General features: G+C 37.1%; 1 protein-coding gene and 1 non-coding gene across 2 annotated transcripts; both read right to left on the bottom strand.

Annotated features, from left to right (window-relative positions):
- Window positions 1-6834: 6834 nt before the first annotated feature.
- On the bottom strand, window positions 6835-13630 carry LOC104884321 (zinc transporter 4, chloroplastic). The gene is made up of 4 exons (XM_010668958.4): window positions 13188-13630; window positions 13010-13070; window positions 11936-12630; window positions 6835-7783 (listed from the first exon to the last, which is right to left on the bottom strand). The coding sequence occupies exons 1-4, from the start codon at window positions 13203-13205 to the stop codon at window positions 7328-7330; spliced, it is 1230 nt and encodes a 409-aa protein (XP_010667260.1). The 5' UTR covers window positions 13206-13630; the 3' UTR covers window positions 6835-7327.
- A 5535-nt stretch (window positions 13631-19165) lies between these two features.
- LOC125495286 (small nucleolar RNA R71) lies at window positions 19166-19272 on the bottom strand. Its single transcript, XR_007271924.2, has one exon. It is a non-coding gene; the product is annotated as a small nucleolar RNA R71 (small nucleolar RNA).
- Between the last annotated feature and the right edge of the window lie 1294 nt (window positions 19273-20566).

The following is a 20566-nucleotide window of genomic DNA, read 5'->3' as shown; positions in this document are numbered from 1 at the left end:
TGCAAATTTCAATTTCCATAATGAAGTGTTAAGGGTAGTTCCTATTTGGATTAAACTTCCAAATCTACCACTTAACTGCTGGAGTCCAGAGTCTTTGAGTAGAATTGGTAGTGCTGTGGGAGTTCCTATTTATGCGGATGAATGTACCACTAAGCAATTGAGGATTTCCTTTGCTAGAATTTTAGTGGAAATGGATGTAACAGTTGCTGTACCTCATGTAATCAATATTGCTGATTCAGAAGGGGTTACATTTAAGCAAAAGGTGGTGTATGATTGGTTGCCACAATTCTGCCAGAAATGTCAAAAAGTTGGACATTCCTGTGAGAGGCAGGTTGGTCTAACTGCAGGGAAAAAGGTGACACAAAAATGGGTAGAAAAAAGGAACACTGTAATACAGGAGAAGGCTGTAGTGACTACTGCTAATGAATTACCTCCCAGGGATAATGCTTTAGAGGGTGCTATTGGGGAGGAAGTGAGTGATGGGATCTCTAAGGAGAGACCAATAACTCCTCCACCTGACAATGTAACTCCAGTAGTTACGCCAGTAGCACATTCTCAGAGGCAGGACTCAGGAGAGGACGGCATGTGGAAAGTAGTCACAAGGAAATCAAAAGATAAAGGCAAGCAGGTTGCATTTCAGCAGGCTAGGGTTGCAGTGAATTATGAATTACCAGGTGGAAGCTCAGCTGGGGCTGGGGGTGCTAAGGGATCAAACCCTTATTTGTCATAATGATTTGCACAACATGGAATGTGAGAGGGATTAATGATCCCTTCAAGATAAAAGAGGTAAAAACCTTTTTATATTCTAATAGAGTTACTTTGTGTGCTTTGCTTGAAACTAGAGTTAGATGTCATAATGTGGGGAAAGTTCAGAGAAACTTTGGGAAAGATTGGTCATGGTTTTGCAATTACAGTCACTCTCCTAGGGGAAGGATTTGGATTGGGTGGCAACATGTTATGGTTATAGTCCACCTAATTGATGTGCAGGAGCAATTTATAGTGTGCAATGTGATAAGTGGTAGACACAATTTTAAACTTGTGGTTGTGTATGGTTTACATACCATAGTGGATAGGAGGAGTTTATGGAGTGGGGTGCAAGGGCATGTAAATGGTCAATTACCAATAATGGTAATTGGGGACTTCAATGCAGTTTGTAACTCTGATGATAGGAAAAATGGGGCTCTAATAACAGAGGCAGAGATTATTGATTTTTTAGAATTCTTGCTGAATACAAGTCTCATGGAGGCTAGAAGTACTGGAATGTATTACTCTTGGTCAAATAGTAGCCTGGGAGAAGATAGGATTGTAAGCAGAATAGACAAAGCATTTGTGAATCAAGTGTGGATGGGGGAATATGCAGAGGTTGTGGTGCAATACTTGGCTCCTGGAGCTTCTGATCATTCTCCTCTGAAATTTGATATGGATGTAGAAAGGAGAGAAGGGGGCAGACCCTTCAAGTTTCTAAATGTTATGGCTGATCATAAAGACTTTGAAAAAATAGTTAAAGAGGCCTGGGACACTGAAGGGGGTAGTTATAGGCTTCAGAAGGTGTGGGGCAAATTAAAAGCTGTAAAACAAGAGCTGAAAAAGTTGCATTCCCAGCAGTATGGTAAAGCTCATGAAAAGGTTAAGAAGCTTAGAGAACAAATTGATGATATTCACTGCCTTGCTGATTTTGATATGAATAGGGAGGCTCAGGTAACAGAGAAAGAATATCTTGCTGAATTGAGACATTGGTCAAAAGTTGAAGATGCAATCCTAAGACAGAAATCTAGGATTAACTGGCTCAAGCAGGGAGATGCTAGCACCAAGTTCTTTTTTACAGCAACTAAAGCCAGATATGTTAAAAACAGAATTCAACTTTTAATTGATGATGCTGGAAATACCATCACTGACACACAGGAGATTAGAGAAGAAATCTTAAAGTTTTATAAGATGCTTCTGGGTACCAAAGCTAACACTCTTCCTAGCATTGATTTAAATGTGGTTAGAAAGGGGAAGGTGCTCTCAGCTCAGGCAGGTAATGACCTGATAAGGGCAGTTACAAGTGAGGAAATAGAGTTTGCTCTACAAGGAATTGGTGATGATAAAGCCCCAGGGCTTGATGGCATGAATGCAGTGTTTTTTAAGAAGGGCTGGAGCATTATCAAGCAAGATGTATGTGATGCAGTGCTGGAATTTTTTTCAAACTCCTTTATGCACATACCTATTAACTGTACAGCAGTTACTCTTATACCTAAGATCCCTAATGCTTGCAAGGTGAAAGATTTTAGGCCTATAGCCTGTTGCTCTGTACTTTATAAGATTGTTTCTAAAATTTTGACAAATAGGCTGCAAGCTGTTATTGGTGAAGTAATTTGTGAAGCTCAGTCTGGTTTCATCCCTGATAGGCACATTGCTGATAACATATTATTAGCTACTGAGCTAATTAAAGGATACTCTAGAGCTCATATGTCTCCAAGATGTCTAATGAAAGTGGACATTAGGAAAGCCTATGACTCTGTAGAGTGGGATTATTTGGAGAAATTGATGCATGAATTGGGTTTCCCTGGAAAGTTTATAAGGTGGATTATGGCATGTGTTAGGACTGTGTCCTATGTTATTCTTATCGATGGGGTTCCTTCTAAACCATTCCATGCAAAGAAGGGGTTAAGGCAAGGGGATCCTTTGTCCCCTTTCCTGTTTGCATTAAGCATGGAATATCTCAGTAGATGTTTAGATGAGTTGCAAATGAATCCTAACTTTAATTACCATCCCAAATGTGAGAAACTAAAGCTCACACACCTTATGTTTGCTGATGATCTGCTAATGTTCTGTAGAGCTGATGTTAGCTCAATTGCTTTGATGTTTGAAGCTTTCTCTTAAATTCTCTGAAGCTTCTGGGTTAGCAGCAAGTGTAGAGAAAAGCAACTTGTATGTGAGTGGTGTTACTGCAGAGGTCACTCAAGAGCTAGCAGCAATTGTTCATATGCCAATAGGACACCTACCTTTCAAATATTTAGGTGTTCCTTTATCAGCTAAGAAGTTGACATATGCTGAAAGTAAACCCCTAGTGGAGAAGATCACTCAGAGGGCTCAAACATGGATGGCTCAAATGCTATCATATGCAGGGAGATTGCAACTTGTGAAGTCAGTCCTAAGTAGCATGCAGAACTACTGGGCTCATATTTTTTCCTTATCTAAGAAGATAATCAAGGCTGTTGAGAGTGTTTGTAGAAGATTTCTATGGACAGGGGCAACTGGAGAACAAAAAAGCTCCTGTTGCTTGGAGTACTCTTCAAATGCCTAGGAGTGCAGGAGGATGGTATCATCAACATGGAAATATGGAACAAAGCAGCCTTGCTCAAGCTTCTGTGGGCAATTGCTTTCAAAAGGGACAAGCTTTGGGTTAAATGGGTTCATGCTTATTATATCAAGAGAGCATCATATGATACAGTAAGAGTTTGTACTCAGTGGTCCTGGATACTGAGGAAAATAATTGACACCAGGGAATGGCTGCAGAATGTTGGAGGCTGGCAAGTTCTGAGTACTGGTAACAAGTTTTCAATTAGGAAAACTTATATGCTTCTAAGAGGAGAATTTGATAGGGTGCACTGGAGAAGGATAATTTGTAACAATGAAGCAGCTCCAAAGAGCAGATTTATATTATGGCTTGGGTTACAAAATAGGCTTGCAACTACAGATAGGCTAAGGCTTTGGGGTGTTAATTGTAGTACCCTCTGCAGCTTGTGTAGGAGGGAGGATGAATCAGTGTCTCACCTCTTCTTCTTATGTACTTATGCAAATGACGTGTGGCAAGGGGTATGTCATAGCTTGAGGTTTGCAAGAATAAGTAGCAACCTTCATGACATTACTGAAGCAGCAAAAAGGCAAGCAAGAAAGAAAAATGGGAAGCTCTTTGTGATGGCTGTTACTGAGTGCTTTTATGCAATATGGAGGCAACGTAACAGTCAAATTTTTGCTAATACTTCTCTTCCTATTTCTACTGTAATTCGAGATGTGCTATTTAGAATTGCTGTTAGAAGTTCTGAGGAGATGAGAAGAAACATGATTGTGTAATGGCTTGTATTAGAACTTTGTAGCATGCGTGCTAGTGTGATTAGCGTTTGTAATCACCTCTTTTTTGGTAATATATCTCTTCATTTGCCAAAAAAAAAAAAAAAAAAAAAAATTGACTTGAAATCAAAGTGTCCACTTTCTTCACAACCTATAGTGGAAAAATAGGGAAGGGCTGCGCTAAAAAAGGCCCTTAGGGCTGCGCTTTTAGACAGCAGCCCTTTCCATAGCAGCCCTTCACATTTTAAGTAGGGCTGCGCTTTTTAAGCGCAGCTCTTTTAGACCAAAAAAATTAAAAAAAAGTTGAAATCATATAGTTTAAAGCAACGGCAACAGGCGTGTAATGGAATTCCAGAATTGACCAAAATAAATGTAATATACAACTGAAATTATATAATTCCAGAAATCTTAGTGCTAAAATGAAAAAAAAAAAAAAAAAGAACGGACATAGAAAAAAAAAGGAACGAAAATAAAAACAGAAGTTAACAAAAATGAACAAAAAATGAAAAAAATAACCCTAAAATTATAGATATGAAAATGAAATAATCTGAACAGTAACGAAAATTAAGAAAAATAACCCTAAAAAAATAAACTAATCTGAAACTGAACAAAAAATGAAAAAAATAAACGAAAATGAAAAAAAAAAACCCTAAAATTATAGATCTGAAGTTGTTGCTGTCGTGCTTGTTGTTGTTGTGTTGCTTAAGCAGAGTTCGACCAACAGCAAAGACGGACGAGGAAAATCCGATGAACATACACTTAGGGTTTCCAAGATCCAGAAGAGTTGCTTTCGAATCTGAACATTACGAACACGAATTCGTCTTTACCTTAGGGTTCTTGAACAATTTCCTTTCGAATCTGAACATTACGAACATTGCGAAGTACTCTGAAGATGAGAAGAGAGGAGGAGATCGAGGAGGCGTGAAATGGGTTTCAACAGATGAAAAAAAAACCCTAAAATACTCAATGTTTCAACAGATGAATTGAAGAAGAGGAGATGAACATACTCTGAAGCACAAGAGGAGATGAAGAAGAGGAGATGAGGGACGGGTTTTTTTTATTTGTGAGGGACGGGTTTTTTGTGAGGAGATGAAGAAGAGGAGATGAAATAATGAGAGGAGAGAGAGTAGCGCGTATAATAATAGAATTGGGAGAGAGTCTAGCGGGCTTTATTTAAGGCCCAATAGGGATGCACTTTTTGGAAAAGCATAGCCCTTCTATGTGAAGGGCTGCGCTTTTCCAAAAAGCGCAGCCCTTTTATGTGAAGGGTTGCGCTTTTCTATTAAAGCGTAGCCCTACTTTAACGAAGGGCTGCGGCGCAGCCCTTCCAGCGCAGCCTTTCCTTTTTTTTTCCCCTAATGTATGAAGTAGTGTACTTAATTCAAAAAATTATAATATGTACTTAATTCTTATATATTCTAGATTAAAATTTCTATTTTGTTCATAGAAAATTTAACTTTGAAAAATTATAAAAAAAAAGACTAGTGAGAGACTTAAGTGAAAGAATTTGTTTCGATAACATTGAAGAGAGATAATTGCCTTACTTGGGGAATTCAGAGAAGAAAAAAAATGTTCGAGAGAGAAGAAGAAAACGTTGAAGAGAGAGAAAAAACTATCCTAAGTCGCGCGCGTGTAAATCTGCTCCCATCTTATTTTTGTCTTTTTATTGAAGCGTCTAAAATGACCTATTTACCCCCGTTTGGGTCCATAAAGGACTCAAATGGTTGGACACCTAGCCAGACTCCGACTTAAAGGGTGTGTTCTACAACCTCTTTTAAGATTTGATGTATGTAGTCAAGATTTGACAAGAACTTTCTTTTTTTTGAACTCGCAACGTTTTTACATTTATAATAATTCTTTATTGCTTGCAACAAGTAACATATTCTTTGTTTTTCTCTTCTAACATGTGGGGTTCTTTTTTTTATATCTTTTTTCTCTCCTTAATCCTTGTGTAAACGGAAACAATTAACAATATAAATAATTAGAAATGAAGGATACTAGTTGTTCTAATTATTTTGACATTGATAAGTTCCTATTGATTCTAATGGATTTCAGTAACATAGATGTTATATAATAATTTACAATAATTTTCAATAATTAAATAAAAATAAGATCAGTGTTTTTTTCGCTTGAATTATAGGTTATTTTTTAGAGATATGATGATATATCTTTCTTAAAAAAATAAAATAATAAGAAAATCTTTTCATCAAAAATAAATATATTAAGGGATTGACATGTATTCCTTTGATTACTACTTTTGTATGATTAATAGAAGATTTGCCAAAATAAATTTCAAGTTTAGTGTTTATCCCATATCAATCCTAGGTTTATTGGGAGTCTACTCATATTGATTCAGTAAATTATCAAGTCTTTCATGTGAAATTTCGATATTTTTTTGAGGTTAAAATTCCTATTTTTCTACCCTCTTCCTCTTCTTTTCACCCATTAAGTTGAAATAACTATTTAAAAACATGTTAAAGGAATATTTTTTTTACTTGATAATTGGAACTTAATCGAACTTCAGATTAATATGGAAAGACACCCACCAAACTTGGGACTTATATATGTGACCAATTTTCCCTTATAACTAATTTTAATAAGTTCAACTAAATAGTGTCAATCTTAGGTGATTGTACTACTACAAACTTGCAGTATTGTTTTGGAAAATTAAACAAATTAGTTTTAGGAAAAGTAGTAGTAGCTTTGAAGTAGTTATTAAAGGTAAAGCCCATTTTTTGCCTTATACCAACACCCAATTGTACTGCTATAAAAAATAAATAAAGTCAAACACAAGAAATTTGCATTAGTAAAATTAGAAATGTCTGTGGAACATATTTCGGAGGAACAAAAATTACAAGAGCAAACAATAACAGTTCTCAAAGTAAATATGTACAAAGAGATACAGAATAGTATAAAATCATCTTGTTTTGCATTTTCATTTTTCCCCCTTTTCTTTCTTGTTAGCGCAGGCAACAAACCCAGTTTCAGGTCATAGCACTGAACAATAACATCAGTTACTAACCACCAGTATACACACCAAACTTCACTATGAATACAACAATCACGGTTTTCCGATGTAAGTTATAATCCCAGGCTCCCTCCAAGGGGATTATGCAGATACTTCTTCATTCTTATCCCGGGTTCTTTAAAGCACGAAAAATTCAATAACCGGGTTCTGAAAAATTCCCCATCTGTGATTTATGGACACTAATTACACACAACAAGCATGAACCCCAAAAACTATCACATTAGGTCAATTTTTACCAGTTTATCATGACCAGACAGCAAGCGCTGACATTAACGCAGCCCCCATGAAAAGAGCAAAGTAAGACACAACTTGGAGCCTAGTGTTGGATTTCATTTTCTTGCTCATAAAATCAGCTGCTATTAGGTCAACCAAAGACATATAGACAAGGATCCCGGCAGATATAGAGTCGAGGATACCCTCGATGATGAGAGCTCTTGGGCTGGCCGGGTTGTAAAAGGAGGCAAGACCAATACCTGCGGCAATGCCTCCTGGAGTTGTAAGGGCAAAGAAACAGGCCATAATAATGGTGGACTTGTCCTTGAATTGAGCTTGAGCTATACATCCTCCAAGGGCAAAGCCCTCGAAGAATTGGTGAAAGGATAATGCTGCAACCAATGGTTTTATTGTACAAGGACTGTGTGATACTCCTAAAGATAAACCAATGAGGACTGAATGTGAAACAATTCCAAGCTCCAAAACCTGCACATGTGAGATTACGGAATAAGCAAATTTTGAACTGAGTTAAGGTCTTAACTCTTAAAAATATTAAGAAAAAGGAAAAAGAATGTGCACAGTAGAAGAAAATCCAACTTCAAATCAGCAACTTAAAAAAAAGACTAATAATCATGTAAAAAGATGTTCTTGAGCAAAAAATGAGCTCGAAAGTTAATCATATTAGCCAAGGAATCAGGAGAGGAACATATAAGGCTTTGGTGTGAGCGAGAAGCCGAGAACCCCAACCTGGCAACCCCCCTGAAAATTTAGAAACATCCAGAAAGCCAATGGAAACATTGTCAAAACGTTTAACTATAGTTATAATTCCCCTCGCCCCTCGCCCCTCGCCCCTCGAAGAAAGAATCAAATTTCTCTTTAGTCCCTGAAGTAAAAGTTGTGGCTCTACCCCTGTAAGATGAGTATAATGCAATTCTTGTAACTTCTTAGCATAGGTTGCCATCTTGGGATGTTTTAGTTCTTTGTGCACTCTACATGAAACAAGACAAATCCCCACCACCTACATAACTAGTTGACTTCACTCAAATTCTTGTCTAAACTGGTCAAAATCACTCACAATAAACAACACAGTCCATTAACATAGTACTCACCACTGACTATCAACAGCATATTGATTGACGAATCATATTCACTACTAAAATTAGTATCTTCAGCTCTATCCCTGGCCATTGAGGATTTTGTAAAGAGATAAAACAAGTAGGTAGCTGATACTATATAAAAGCTCCCCGGGGGAGTCCGTTAACTTTTGCCATAAAATACATAGATCATTTCAACGCACTACCATAAGACTTTTTCCTCTTATTCTTCTTCCTTTCTTTGTGTTTCCCCGAGAAACAAGATGGTCCTAGATTCCAAAACTCACTAATGGAGTATCAACAGTTAAACTACATTCTCCATCTTTCTTACTCTTTCTCACTCAAAAGAACCATATGCTTAGAAAGGGAAAAGCTCATCCGCTAATATATTATTTAGGCTACATTTACTTGAGAAAAAGTCATTATACTTTTAGCATTAGCATCTTTTTTAAAGTTGAGAAAGGACCATCACTGGCTATCAATTATGCAGTATATGCCACAGAATTTGGCTTAGTTGCTTTCATAAGCAATCTCTTTGGTTCATAGAACTTGAGTGAACAAACCTCTGTAACAATCATCAAAGAAATGCCCCAACACACCCCCTTCTTTATGAAGAAATAAATAACAAAAGCATCCTTACAAACGAGTCAAAATCATCTATCCTACTTTTTTCTACATTATATGTTCAACATTATTGGTCCACATCATCAGATTTAAACGAACCTTCTTATTTTTTAAAAAAATAAACAACGCAAAGAATAAGATAATCAACTCCAATAAGATTGAGCGGCAAAATTAATACTACAAATAAGATGGTTAGAAGTTAGTTGTATCAGGAACTTAAGATATCAACATTTACATATTGGAAATAAATGTTAAAATAGGGATTACATTATTTGTGCAACACTAAAAAAAATGTTCAGAAACATGAGTCAATTTCAACAGTTTATCTTATTCTTAGGTGAAGGAAGTGTCAAAAGGCCTAAACTAGTGGTAAGAAACTCTCTATATATGTGACGTAATTGTAATGTCCCACTTAATTTTTCTTTTAGCACATTGTAATGTCCCACTTGTGAAGTGCTTTTTATATCAACCATGGAATGTTACTACATGCAATGAAGTAGTGATGGCCATTGGTGCGGGCTGGACGGGCCGGACCATGGGCCGTAGTGGGCTGGGCTGAGATTTCACGGCCCAGGACCGGACCGTGAAATTCATGGGCTGGGCGGGCTGGTCCGTGGGCTGAAAAATCTTGGCCCACACCGGTCTGTTACCGGTTTTCACGGTTCGTGGGTTTGGTGGGCTGGACCGGGCTGACGGGCCGGCATGAGATTTTATTTTTCAAAATTATTTAATCACTGAAATTATTCATTATTGTTATATAAAATCTTTAAAATGAATTAAAAATATATACAAATATTAATATTAATGAATAATTTCATTATTTTTAAATTTTATTGAATTATAATATATGCAATTTGATTAGAATATATACAATTTGATTAAAATATACACAATTTGGTTCAATATTTACTTGGATTGGGCTGGGCTGGTTCATGGGCTGGGTTGGACCGGTTTCATGGTCCGGGCTGGGCGGTTTTAGTAGTGGGCTTTAGTGGGCTGGGCTCAAGAAATCTGGCCCACAGCCCACCCACCAATTTCACGGTTCGAGCTGGGCTGGACCGGGCTTTTTGCTGGCCCGGTCCACACGGCCCACGAGGTGGGCTGGGTTGGATGGGCTGGATTGGCCCGCACTGTTGGCCATCTCTACAATGAAGTATGGACTATAACACTATAAGCCTAAAATAATACTAAAACGAATATCTATTAGATCAAACCCACGATGGTGATGGTGACCTTCGATATTATATAAAAAAGAGCCGTACATGGGAAAAACTAGTTTGAATGTCAAGCTTAAATTTACACATAAACTTTCTTCAAAATATTATTTACACATAAACTGCCTAGTCAAAAAGAGTAAGTGGCAGTGCAATACATCTCCATTACGTGCTATAATGATTAATCTAACCACAAGTTTACCAAACCTTGAAAATGCAATACTATAACAGAGTTTAGATCCAAGAAATAGTAAGAATCAAAATTTTATGTATCATAATCTATGTATATTATAAATTATTATCATTACTATGCTTCACCACTTCTTGATCTTTTAATAAATATTTTATCCGTTTCAAAAAACTTGAAACATGTATCAAGTAAGAGTAGAGATAGTGAAACATAACTCATGCTTAAATAATAATATTAGACTTTCTTTACACTTTTATAAGAATTTATCAAAAAATGTTAAAAGTATCATGAAACATCCCAAAATGTAATAATTGCAAGTATTAAGAAACAACCAATGATGTTGAGGTGGTGGAGTAGTGGTATTATTTTCCACTTTATATCACTGAGGTGTATCCGTGTAGGGATCATTTGAGGATTTTTCCTTATCCCCTTAAGTGAGTCTCCTTCATCTTACCTTTCCGTCCTATACACCGCTTGTTTTTTTACACGATCTTCAAGATGGACCTTTAACTTTAGATATTATGAAAAACAAGGAAATGCTATAAAAACACATTATATTCAACCTATACAAAGAAAGGCACACACGCATGGGCGGATCTAGAGGGGGTACAAGGGGTACAGCTGTACCCCCATTATTTATGGAAAATAATGAAAAAAAATCAATAAGTTGAGGTTAGTCTTGTTGGTAGCAAAAGGGAAAAGAAAGATCCATGAATTTATGAGGAGGTCTCGAGTTCAAAACCCCACAAAGTTCTTTTTATGCTTTTAATTACTTACCCTTTGACTCATGTTTAATTTATCTTCAACACTTTTACTATATACTACTCTCTAAGCCCACAAAAATAAAAGCTCCGAAATAATAATTTTGTCTCTATTCTTTTTCCTTCAAAATTTCCTCATTTATATACTTAAACTACTATTTTTAAATTGAACAACTTATTTTAAAGGTCTGGTTATTTAAATTGAAACATTGAACACTTAAATAGTTAGCAATTATATCTAAGTTCTTACTTAAACTTAAGGAGAAATTTTTTTTCTCATTTATATACTTAAACAACTGTTTTTAAATTGAACAACTTATTTCTAAAGATCTGGTTATTTAAATTGAAACATTGAACACTTAAATAGTTAGCAATTATATCTAAGTTCTTACTTAAACTTAGGGAGAAAAAAATGTTAATAAAGCTTTATTTTGAAAAAAAAAAATTAACGAGTCTAACTACTTACGTATTCGTACCCCCATGAGTAAATTCCTAGATACGTCACTGCACACACGTAATGCACAAATAAAAGGCCAGAATGTTGAGTTCAATAATAACATAGCAAATGAAGAGAAACTAGAAGCTGTATTGCTCTAATTTATTTGTCAAACCCCTTTGAACTCATTTGTCAAGTTACTAGTTCAAAACATTCAAACGACATTAAAAATTCATAAACATAACAGGTGACCTCCTAAGAACAAAAATCACCTTAATACTAACCAAAATTTGCAAAGAGAGAAGTATAGTAATGTTACCTGAGAAATCACAGCATGCCTTACACTACTATCTCCTCCACCAAAGCTATGAGAATGACCATGTCCATGTCCATGTCCATCATCTCCAACCTCAACAACATGTCCATCAACCCCATTCCCATCAAGATGAGCATGCTCATGAGCATAAATCGCCACAATGCTCTCTCCTCCACTCTTAACAGCGGCTCGATCCTCCGGCAAAACCCCGGCAGCCGAAACCGAGTCAATAGACCCATCAAGCACAAATCCATCACTCAAACCATCCTTTTTCCTCTTCATTCTCTCTGCTTTCTTCTCATACACCTGTGTACCCACTGAATCCACCAGCAAAGTCAACAAAGCAGCCATCATTGCAATGAACCCGGAAAATGGAAAATCAGACCATGGGTGACTTGGTAAACATGAGTTTGTTAGATTCTCTCCAGCATCAGGTAACATATGTACAAACCCTGTTGCTAGTATTACACCCGCAGCAAATGCTTTCGCAGCAATAAAAAGATTTCCATCTGTTGCAAGAAAACTCTTCCTACGACCCAGTAATGGGATCGTAATCCCAGTTGCTCCGGCTACCAGAATCGAACCAATTGCCACTAACTTCAATGTCAACGCTGCTGAATCATCTCGGCATAAGTCTGATTCACTTAACTTACAGGTGGAATTCGACATTGTTTCTTTAAATTGCCTCAAAAGGGTACCTGAATTTGGACAGAATGAAAACAAGTCAGTTTCGCAAAACTAGCCGAAACTGATAAGATATAGCTGAAACTGATAAAGCATTACAACTTTTTATAACACACATTTGATTGATTGACATACAAAACACTATGTTCTTTCTTTTATCAACAAACAGTTCACTCAATTATTTTCTTCATTTCATTGAAACTTTCGCTTGTCATGAAGTGCTACTTGGAGCTGAATTTGCAGAACATGGGCCCTTATTAACTCTAAAATTTAGGTTGGTAGATGAGACAGAAAGCATGGAATTTCAATTTTAAAAAAAATAAAAAAAATGCTGCCAAAAAACATGATTATAATTTTCATTGCATAAAAGAGATAGATACTGTATGATTTTACCTGACAACACATTAAAGTTCTCTCTGAAAGGTTTAAGGGAGAGTAATGGGAACAAGAAATCCTGTTTCACAAAACAAAACAAAAAAAGTTGAATAATTTTAAAAAAACCCAGAGAAATAAAGAAAAAAAAAACTATTCTTTGGTTGCTAAAAAAAAAAAAAAAAGAGGGGAAAAAAACCTGAAAGAAGGAAGACATGAGGAGTTTAAGAAATAAAAGTGAAGGGTTTTATAAAGGGTTTAATTGAGGACAAGATTCTCGAATTATGAGAAAATTGCGTAATTTCTGAATAAGTTTGTTGGATAGAAAAGATAGAGAGAGAAAATTAAAAAGAGGGGTAATCAGTAATCTGATCTCTCAATTTTCTCTCTCTATCGATAAGTGGGGAGCTTATTTACAGGGGAAAAAGAGGATGTGAGAGAAAGTGATATAGAAGGATTAAGAAGGTTTTATAAGAATGTCGACATTGAAATAGAAGAAGGTTTCGTTGTTTAGAAAGTTTCAATGTAGAAGGTGACTTTTTGAAGGGAGAATGAGCATGATCATGTCGACATATTTTGCTCATCGTGTTGCTATTTTTTGAAATGAAAAATAGACCGGTTTTTGGTATAGTTTTCTCTCTCTTCTGAATTCAATGGTTTTTATATGAGAATAACACGTAGTAGTTGTGTTGTTGAGGTTTTTTTTTTTTTGGTTAAAGGGTAAGTTTTATTCGGTTATGGTTTGTCATTTTGTGAATGAGGGACGAGAGAGAGTGACTATTTTGGTGCTTATCCACGCTGCGTAATATTATACGATTTGTTTGAGTTGTTGTGATGGAGTGATTGTGATGCGGTCATTGAAAGTTTGAAATAAACCTGTTTGCAAGAGAGTTTGTTTCTAGGTTGATAGTATTATACACTGGTTTCGCCGGAAATGGTAATACGGAACTTTTCTAGTGGTGGTAGTACACGAACTTTACCGGCTGTGTGGCCTGTGTGGCGGGGTGCGTGGTGAGAAATGATAAACATCTAATTGCTAGATGTTTGCCAAACATCTAGCAATAATGTGGCAACATGTGAGTGGTACACATGTCACTATATTGTTTATCCAAACAAATTACTTTTTCCAATTTTTTAAACTTGTATATCTCAAAAAATATATTTTAGAAAAAAATAAAAAATATACCAATATTCATATATTTTTATTCTCTACAAATAGACATCCATCTTGATATAATTTCATCATATTTTTATTTTACTCTTCTCTATCTCTTATTTAGATATGTAAAAAAAAAATACGAACACTATCTGTTTATACACAAACACTAGTGTGAGTTGCATAAACACTAGTTATAGTTACACGAACACTAGTTCTAGTAGCATGAACACTGTATATTAGCATCGGAATCTTCTGACAGTGTCCAATTAAAAAAATACGAACACTATCTGTTTATACATAAACACTATTTTTAGTTGCATAAACACTAGTTATAGTTACACGAACACAAGTTGTAGTAGCATGAACATCATATATTAGCATCGAAATTTTCTGACAGTGCCCAATTTTCGAGATTACTTTTTTGTTTGACTGATAACTTTTTTTTATGTATATTGACAATTTTACCCCTGCTAGATGTTTATAAACATCTAGCAATTAGATGTTTATCATTTCTCGTGCGTGGTCAGATGTTGCACGTCATACATGTGAACAGTGAATATCAGAATATAATGTGGTGCAAGAAGAATTTGGCATGGTATGGGCTGTATGCGCACAAATATGGGTTGCACGCTCACCTTAGAGCTGTCAATTCAGTTATTCGAGTGGGGTTCAGGTCGGGTCATCTCAGGTTTCAGGTCATGTTAGGTCAGGTCGTGTCAGGTCATTAAATCAAACAGGTCGGGTGCAGGTCGGGAATGGTCATAATTCGGTCAGGTTTGTCTCGGTTCATTTCTTCTTTCAGGTTCGGTCGGGTTATGCGCGGCCAATTTCGTGACAGTTCATCTTTCGTGATCATATGGTGTCGGGTCGGATTTATTGCAGGTTTGTAGCAGGTGTTTTCAGGTTCATGTCATGCATGCGTCGGATACTTATCAGGTCGGGACAATAGCGTTTTGGGTCAGTTTCGAGTCGGGTTCAGGTTGGTAGTTATCGGGATGTACCATACTTGATTTCAGGTCACTTTCGGGTCGCTTCGAGCACGAAACATGTCATGAATTTTGTGTGGCGTTGCTTCAAATTTGTATCATTATTTAAGATTTCATTGAAAAGCAATGATTGTATAGTTCATCTAGTTATATACCTTTTTATGGTAGTGTTATATGATTTATGTTTTTTTTTTTTTTTTTTTTTTTGGCAACAAGAACAAACAGGCATATTAAAGTAATTTACCTAGCCTAGCCGCTATTGCTAAATTATGCGCTACGACTAGATCTTCTCTCCGAACCCGCGTAATTCCCCATTGAGGAACTCGTTGGGCCAGAGCCCTGAAATCATACATAATTGTGGCAATTTCTACTGGTTGATATAGACTACTCACTGCACGCACAACTTCTGCTGAATCTGACTGAACTTGTATATTTCGGAATCCTTTTGAGAAAGCTTCGTAGAGACCCCGATACACTGCTAGGGCTTCAGTTTGTAGAGGAGAAGAAGCTGAAACTTTGGCATTACCCTCAAATATCTTTTCACCGTTCATATAGGCCGTCCACCCTATTCCCGCTTTCGGATAGTTTAGCTTATGTCTCTTCCAAGCTCCATCTACCAAAACTGAGCATACTTCTGGTTGTTCAGTATGGAGAAGAGGTGAGACCCTCTGATGAGAATCAGATTCAATTGAACCCCTCTTAAGCTGTTGTCCGTTTATTTTACTGCTTTCATCAAATTCTTCGAGAAGGATTATCTTCTTTTGAAGTATAGCCACCGGGTGCTCAGCTAAGTTATTAAACACAATATTATTTCGATAAAGCCAGATTGACCAGAGAGTAGTAACAAACTCTCTTACCCTCTCAGATTTTAAACCATCTTCCCGCCAAAAGAGATGAAGAAAATTCCGGATCCAATCTTCAATCGGAATGTATACACTTGACCGCGTATTAATTCCAAGAACAGAAGCAGACCATATTCGAGAAGAAATATCACAATCTCTGAATAGGTGCCTTTCATCTTCTGGAAATTGTTGGCATATGCTGCAGTTAACACTGATGGGAATATTACGCTTTGCTAGGTTGCAATTGACAGCTAGGGCATTCTGGAGAAGTCTCCAGATAAAAACTTTCCATTTGGGTCTAAGATCAGAAGCCCAGAGTTTACTCCAGAATCTCCGTTTAGAACAAGTGGATTGAAGACCTCCTCGCAGTCCAAGAAGGAATACGTAAGCATCCTTTACTCGGACATCCCCATGCCTAGATCCACTCCATGCAAAGTAATCTTGAATATGCTCCTTAGGAATGTAGGTTGTGAGGATCCTGATAGACGATTCTGGCACAAACATCTTCCAGATGAGCTCCGAGTTCCACCTCTTTTGATTAGCCACCAATAAATCTTTAACGGTGCGAATCCCCCTTTCTTGCAAATGAATTCCAGATTTAAGCTTGATGGGTTCTCCTCTAACCCACTTATCCTCTAATATTATGGTGTCCGAGCCATCACCTATTATTTTAGTGAATCCTCCCGCGCAGTCTTGCACAGCCCTGCAGAGTCCCCTAAATCCCCAGGAAACTCTCCCTAACTTTGCCTTGTTGAGGGTCAAGTTGACTGGAGATGCCTTATATTTTGCTATATACAATTGAGATATCAGAGAGTGACTGGAGTTATGAATTCTGATTGCTTGCTTTGCAAGTAACGCTTTGTTAAAAAGATGAACGTTTCTTATACCTAGCCCTCCGCTACTTTTAGGTAACTCCAGCGTTGACTTTCCTTTCCAGTAGATAGGTTTTTTGTCACTTGTACCAGCCCACAGAAATCTTGCGAAAATGGAGTTCAACCGGTCTGCTGTAGTCTTAGGAATGAGGAAAGTACTGAGAATATTAAGGCTGAGCATAGATAGGATGCTATTTATCAGTATGATTCGCTGATAAGTCATATTAATATAGGCATTTCATGATGCATTTAGGTTGCATTTTAGGATCATTTAGTTGCATTATTAGTCCATAATTGCACATAGTTACTTAAGTTGAGAAGATATTACTCTTGTGTGTGTTTCGGTGTTTTTGATAGTTTTCAGGTATTGAGAACACAATTGGAGTATTATTGGATAAGCTTAAGCATGAGAAGCATCTAGGAAGGAGCTAAGTCAAATGAGAAGTCCAAAGGGCATCTTCAAGTCGGATTGCAACCAAACGTAGCGGAAACGTATTAAAGAAGTATGGAAATTGAGTCATGTGCACTCTTTTGATCATAACTTATTATCCAGAGATCGGAATTTAGTGATTCCAGTGGGGTTGGAAACTAGACTTGAAGAGCTTTCCAACGATATATTACACGCCCCGATACGACTTCTAGTTTGGGAGATATGGTCTTTGCAAGTTGACGCTGTTTTGCAGCCCGAAAATCCGCGGCCGCGGATTATTCCGGGTTTCCTAGTCGAATAAGGCTTTATCTTTTGACGAATTAGACTCTATTTTTCTAGTTGTTTTAGGAAATAGAAAGGTATAAAGACTCAAGGGAATATTATTATTTCCTATCTTATTTTCTATTTTGTTTTTCGGTGATTAATTCATAAAGATTATTTTCTTTTTCTCTCAATTATTGAAGAACCCTAGTTTTGCTTTTCTCCATTTACATTGAATTTTCAATACAAGCTTTGATTTTTGCAAGATTGGTTCTACAATTGGTATTATTTCTCTTCTTTGCTTATTTCTATTCAATTCTTTATTATAAATTCATGTTTGCTTATTTAATTATGAATATGTTTTCTCCAATTATGATTGAGTAGTCTATTTCTAGGGTTTAGGGGGATCCATGATCAATTAGGAAGGGATGTTTAATTAAAGTATTGATTTTTATTGATGCATGTTGATTCCTATTGAATGTTTTTATGTCTATTCAATCCAATTTGGCCAGATTTGATTGTTATAGTGTTGCAATATTAGGTTATGCGCCGAGAGGTATAAACTTGATATTAAGGCTAGTTTCAATAGGTAGAATTGGTGTTAATAAATTGCGAGAGCTGTTAATATCGTTCTATGCTTGATTTAGACTTGAGAGAGCGAATCAATCTGTTTAACTGCATTATTAATTGTTGATTTTAGTGTTTCATCCCAAATTATTGATCATTGGTGAACCTATGCCCTAGACTTTTTATTATTGATAATTCTTGAATTAGTTATAGTTTAGTTTAGTATAATTACACACAAACACTCGTTCCTATACTCTAGATTTGACTGACAATTAGGAAAAGAACACTGTTTCTCTGTGGATTCGACCCTACTTCCCTGACTACTTTTGTTAGAGGACTTAGGATTACTTTTGATAAGGTGATACGACTTTAGCCTGTCAAAATTTGGCGCCGTTGCCGGGGAAACGGTTTTGTTCCATTTTCTTTAATTGTTTTAGAGTCTAGATTATATACTCTCGTCTCAGAGAACACTTGTTCTTTGGGACAAAATCTCTTAATTGTTTGTTCTTTAGTTCTCTATGCGCAGGAGTTTGAGTTCAGATTGCCTACAATTTGATCCTGAAATCGAAAGATCCTTCATAGACAGAAGAACTTTTCCAGACAGTTGCGAGATAATCCAAGGGAAGTAATCCTTTGGATTCTGACTCTGATTCTACCAGCATTGCTCTGTTGCTTCACCAGAATCAGAGATGGCTCGGAGGCTTACTGATTTTTCCCAACCCTCTTTGGCTGAACTTCCCAAAAGCAATCAAATGCCTGAAATCGAAGCTGTAAATTTCGAGATCAAACCTGCATTGCTAAACATGATCGAAAGAAAACAATTTGGTGGTGGACCTAATGAAGACCCCAATCTTCATTATCAAGATTTCTGCCAATATTGCTCTACCATTAAGCAGCAGGGAGTGACACAAGATCAGATTCGGGAGATTCTTTTCCCATTTTCACTTCGAGACAAGGCAAAAGTGGTAAATGGGATTAATCGAGCCACTCTTGGGATCACTGATTGGAATACCTTGGCTCTGCTTTCTACAGAAAGTACTACCCTCCAGAGAAGACTGCTAGGTTGCGTAGTCAGATTACAAACTTCACCCAAGGGACTGATGAGTCTTTACATGAGGCATGGGAAAGATTTAAAGATCTTCAGAGAGAATGTCCCCATCATGGTCTACAAAAATGGTTCCTAGTTCAAGGATTCTACAATGGTTTGGGGAACAACTCGAGACTTATCCTTGACTCTGCAGCAAATGGGAGATTCATGAAACTGGAAATTGATGCTGCTCATGATTTGATCGAGGAGATGGCTATCCACAACTCTCAATATGGTAATCCTCGAGGACTAGCTAACAAGGGTGGAAAGCATGAGATAGATTCTATATCCTTATTAGCTGCACAGATGAATGCCATCAGCAATAAACTTGACAATATGCAGCTCTCCTCTCCTGCAAGTGTTGCTGCTTTGGGTACTACCTCCGAGATTATGTGTGATAATTGTGGCATAGTTGGACATTGGGCACAAGAGTGTCGGAGTTCTCTCGAACAAGTTAATGCTTTTCAAGCATATCGGCCGAACAACCCATACTCCAACACATACAATCCAGGATTGAGAAATCATCCTAACTTGTCTTACAAGAGTACTAATGTCCTGAATCCTCCTGCACCACAACCACAAGCACAACAATTGAACCAGCGGTACTACCAACCACCTCCCCAACACCCTCCTGGTTTCTCTAGACCACCTTTCAATCCATCTCAACAAGCACCTCCTGCCGATCCAATGATGGTTGAGATGAGAAACATGATGCTACAAATGCAAAAGGATCGACAAGCTGATAAGGCACAAATTGAGTCCATTCTTGCTCACAATAAGATGTTGGAGAATCAGTTGGCACAATTGGCTACTTCGAATTCACTCGACAACAAGGTGCTCTTCCAGCACAACCTGTTCAGCCTACAGTTCGGCAAATGCCATCACTCTCCGAAGTGGTTCTCACTACAATGGACCACCCATGCCTATTGATGATACTTTGAGCGTGAAAAATGATGAGGAACAGGTCCAGCTGAAGCTACAAATGACAAGGAGAACTCTCAGCAAGCTACTAAACATGAAGAGACCAATGAAGCCAAAAGCCTGCTATTGAGGTTCCTCCTATCAAACTTCCTTTCCCCAATCGTCACCTCAAGAGTAAGCTGGACAAGCAATTTGGTAAGTTTTTGGAAGTCGTCAAGAATCTTCAGGTAACAGTTCCTTTCACGGAATTAATTACTCAAGTGCCTGCTTATGCTAAATTTATGAAAGATATCTTGACTAGGAAAAGGGCTTTTAACGAGGTGGAGACAGTTGCTTTTACTGAAGAATGTAGTGCCATTTTACAAAATAAATCTCCACCAAAATTAAAAGACCCTGGTAGTTTCTCTATACCTTGTCACATTGGTAGTTTGTTCATTGATAAAGCTTTATGTG

Source organism: Beta vulgaris, chromosome 2, assembly GCF_026745355.1.
Source record: "Beta vulgaris subsp. vulgaris cultivar EL10 chromosome 2, EL10.2, whole genome shotgun sequence".
NCBI lineage: Eukaryota > Viridiplantae > Streptophyta > Magnoliopsida > Caryophyllales > Amaranthaceae > Beta > Beta vulgaris.
Note: the sequence above shows the minus strand (reverse complement) of the source record. Positions and strands in the feature narration are given on the sequence as shown.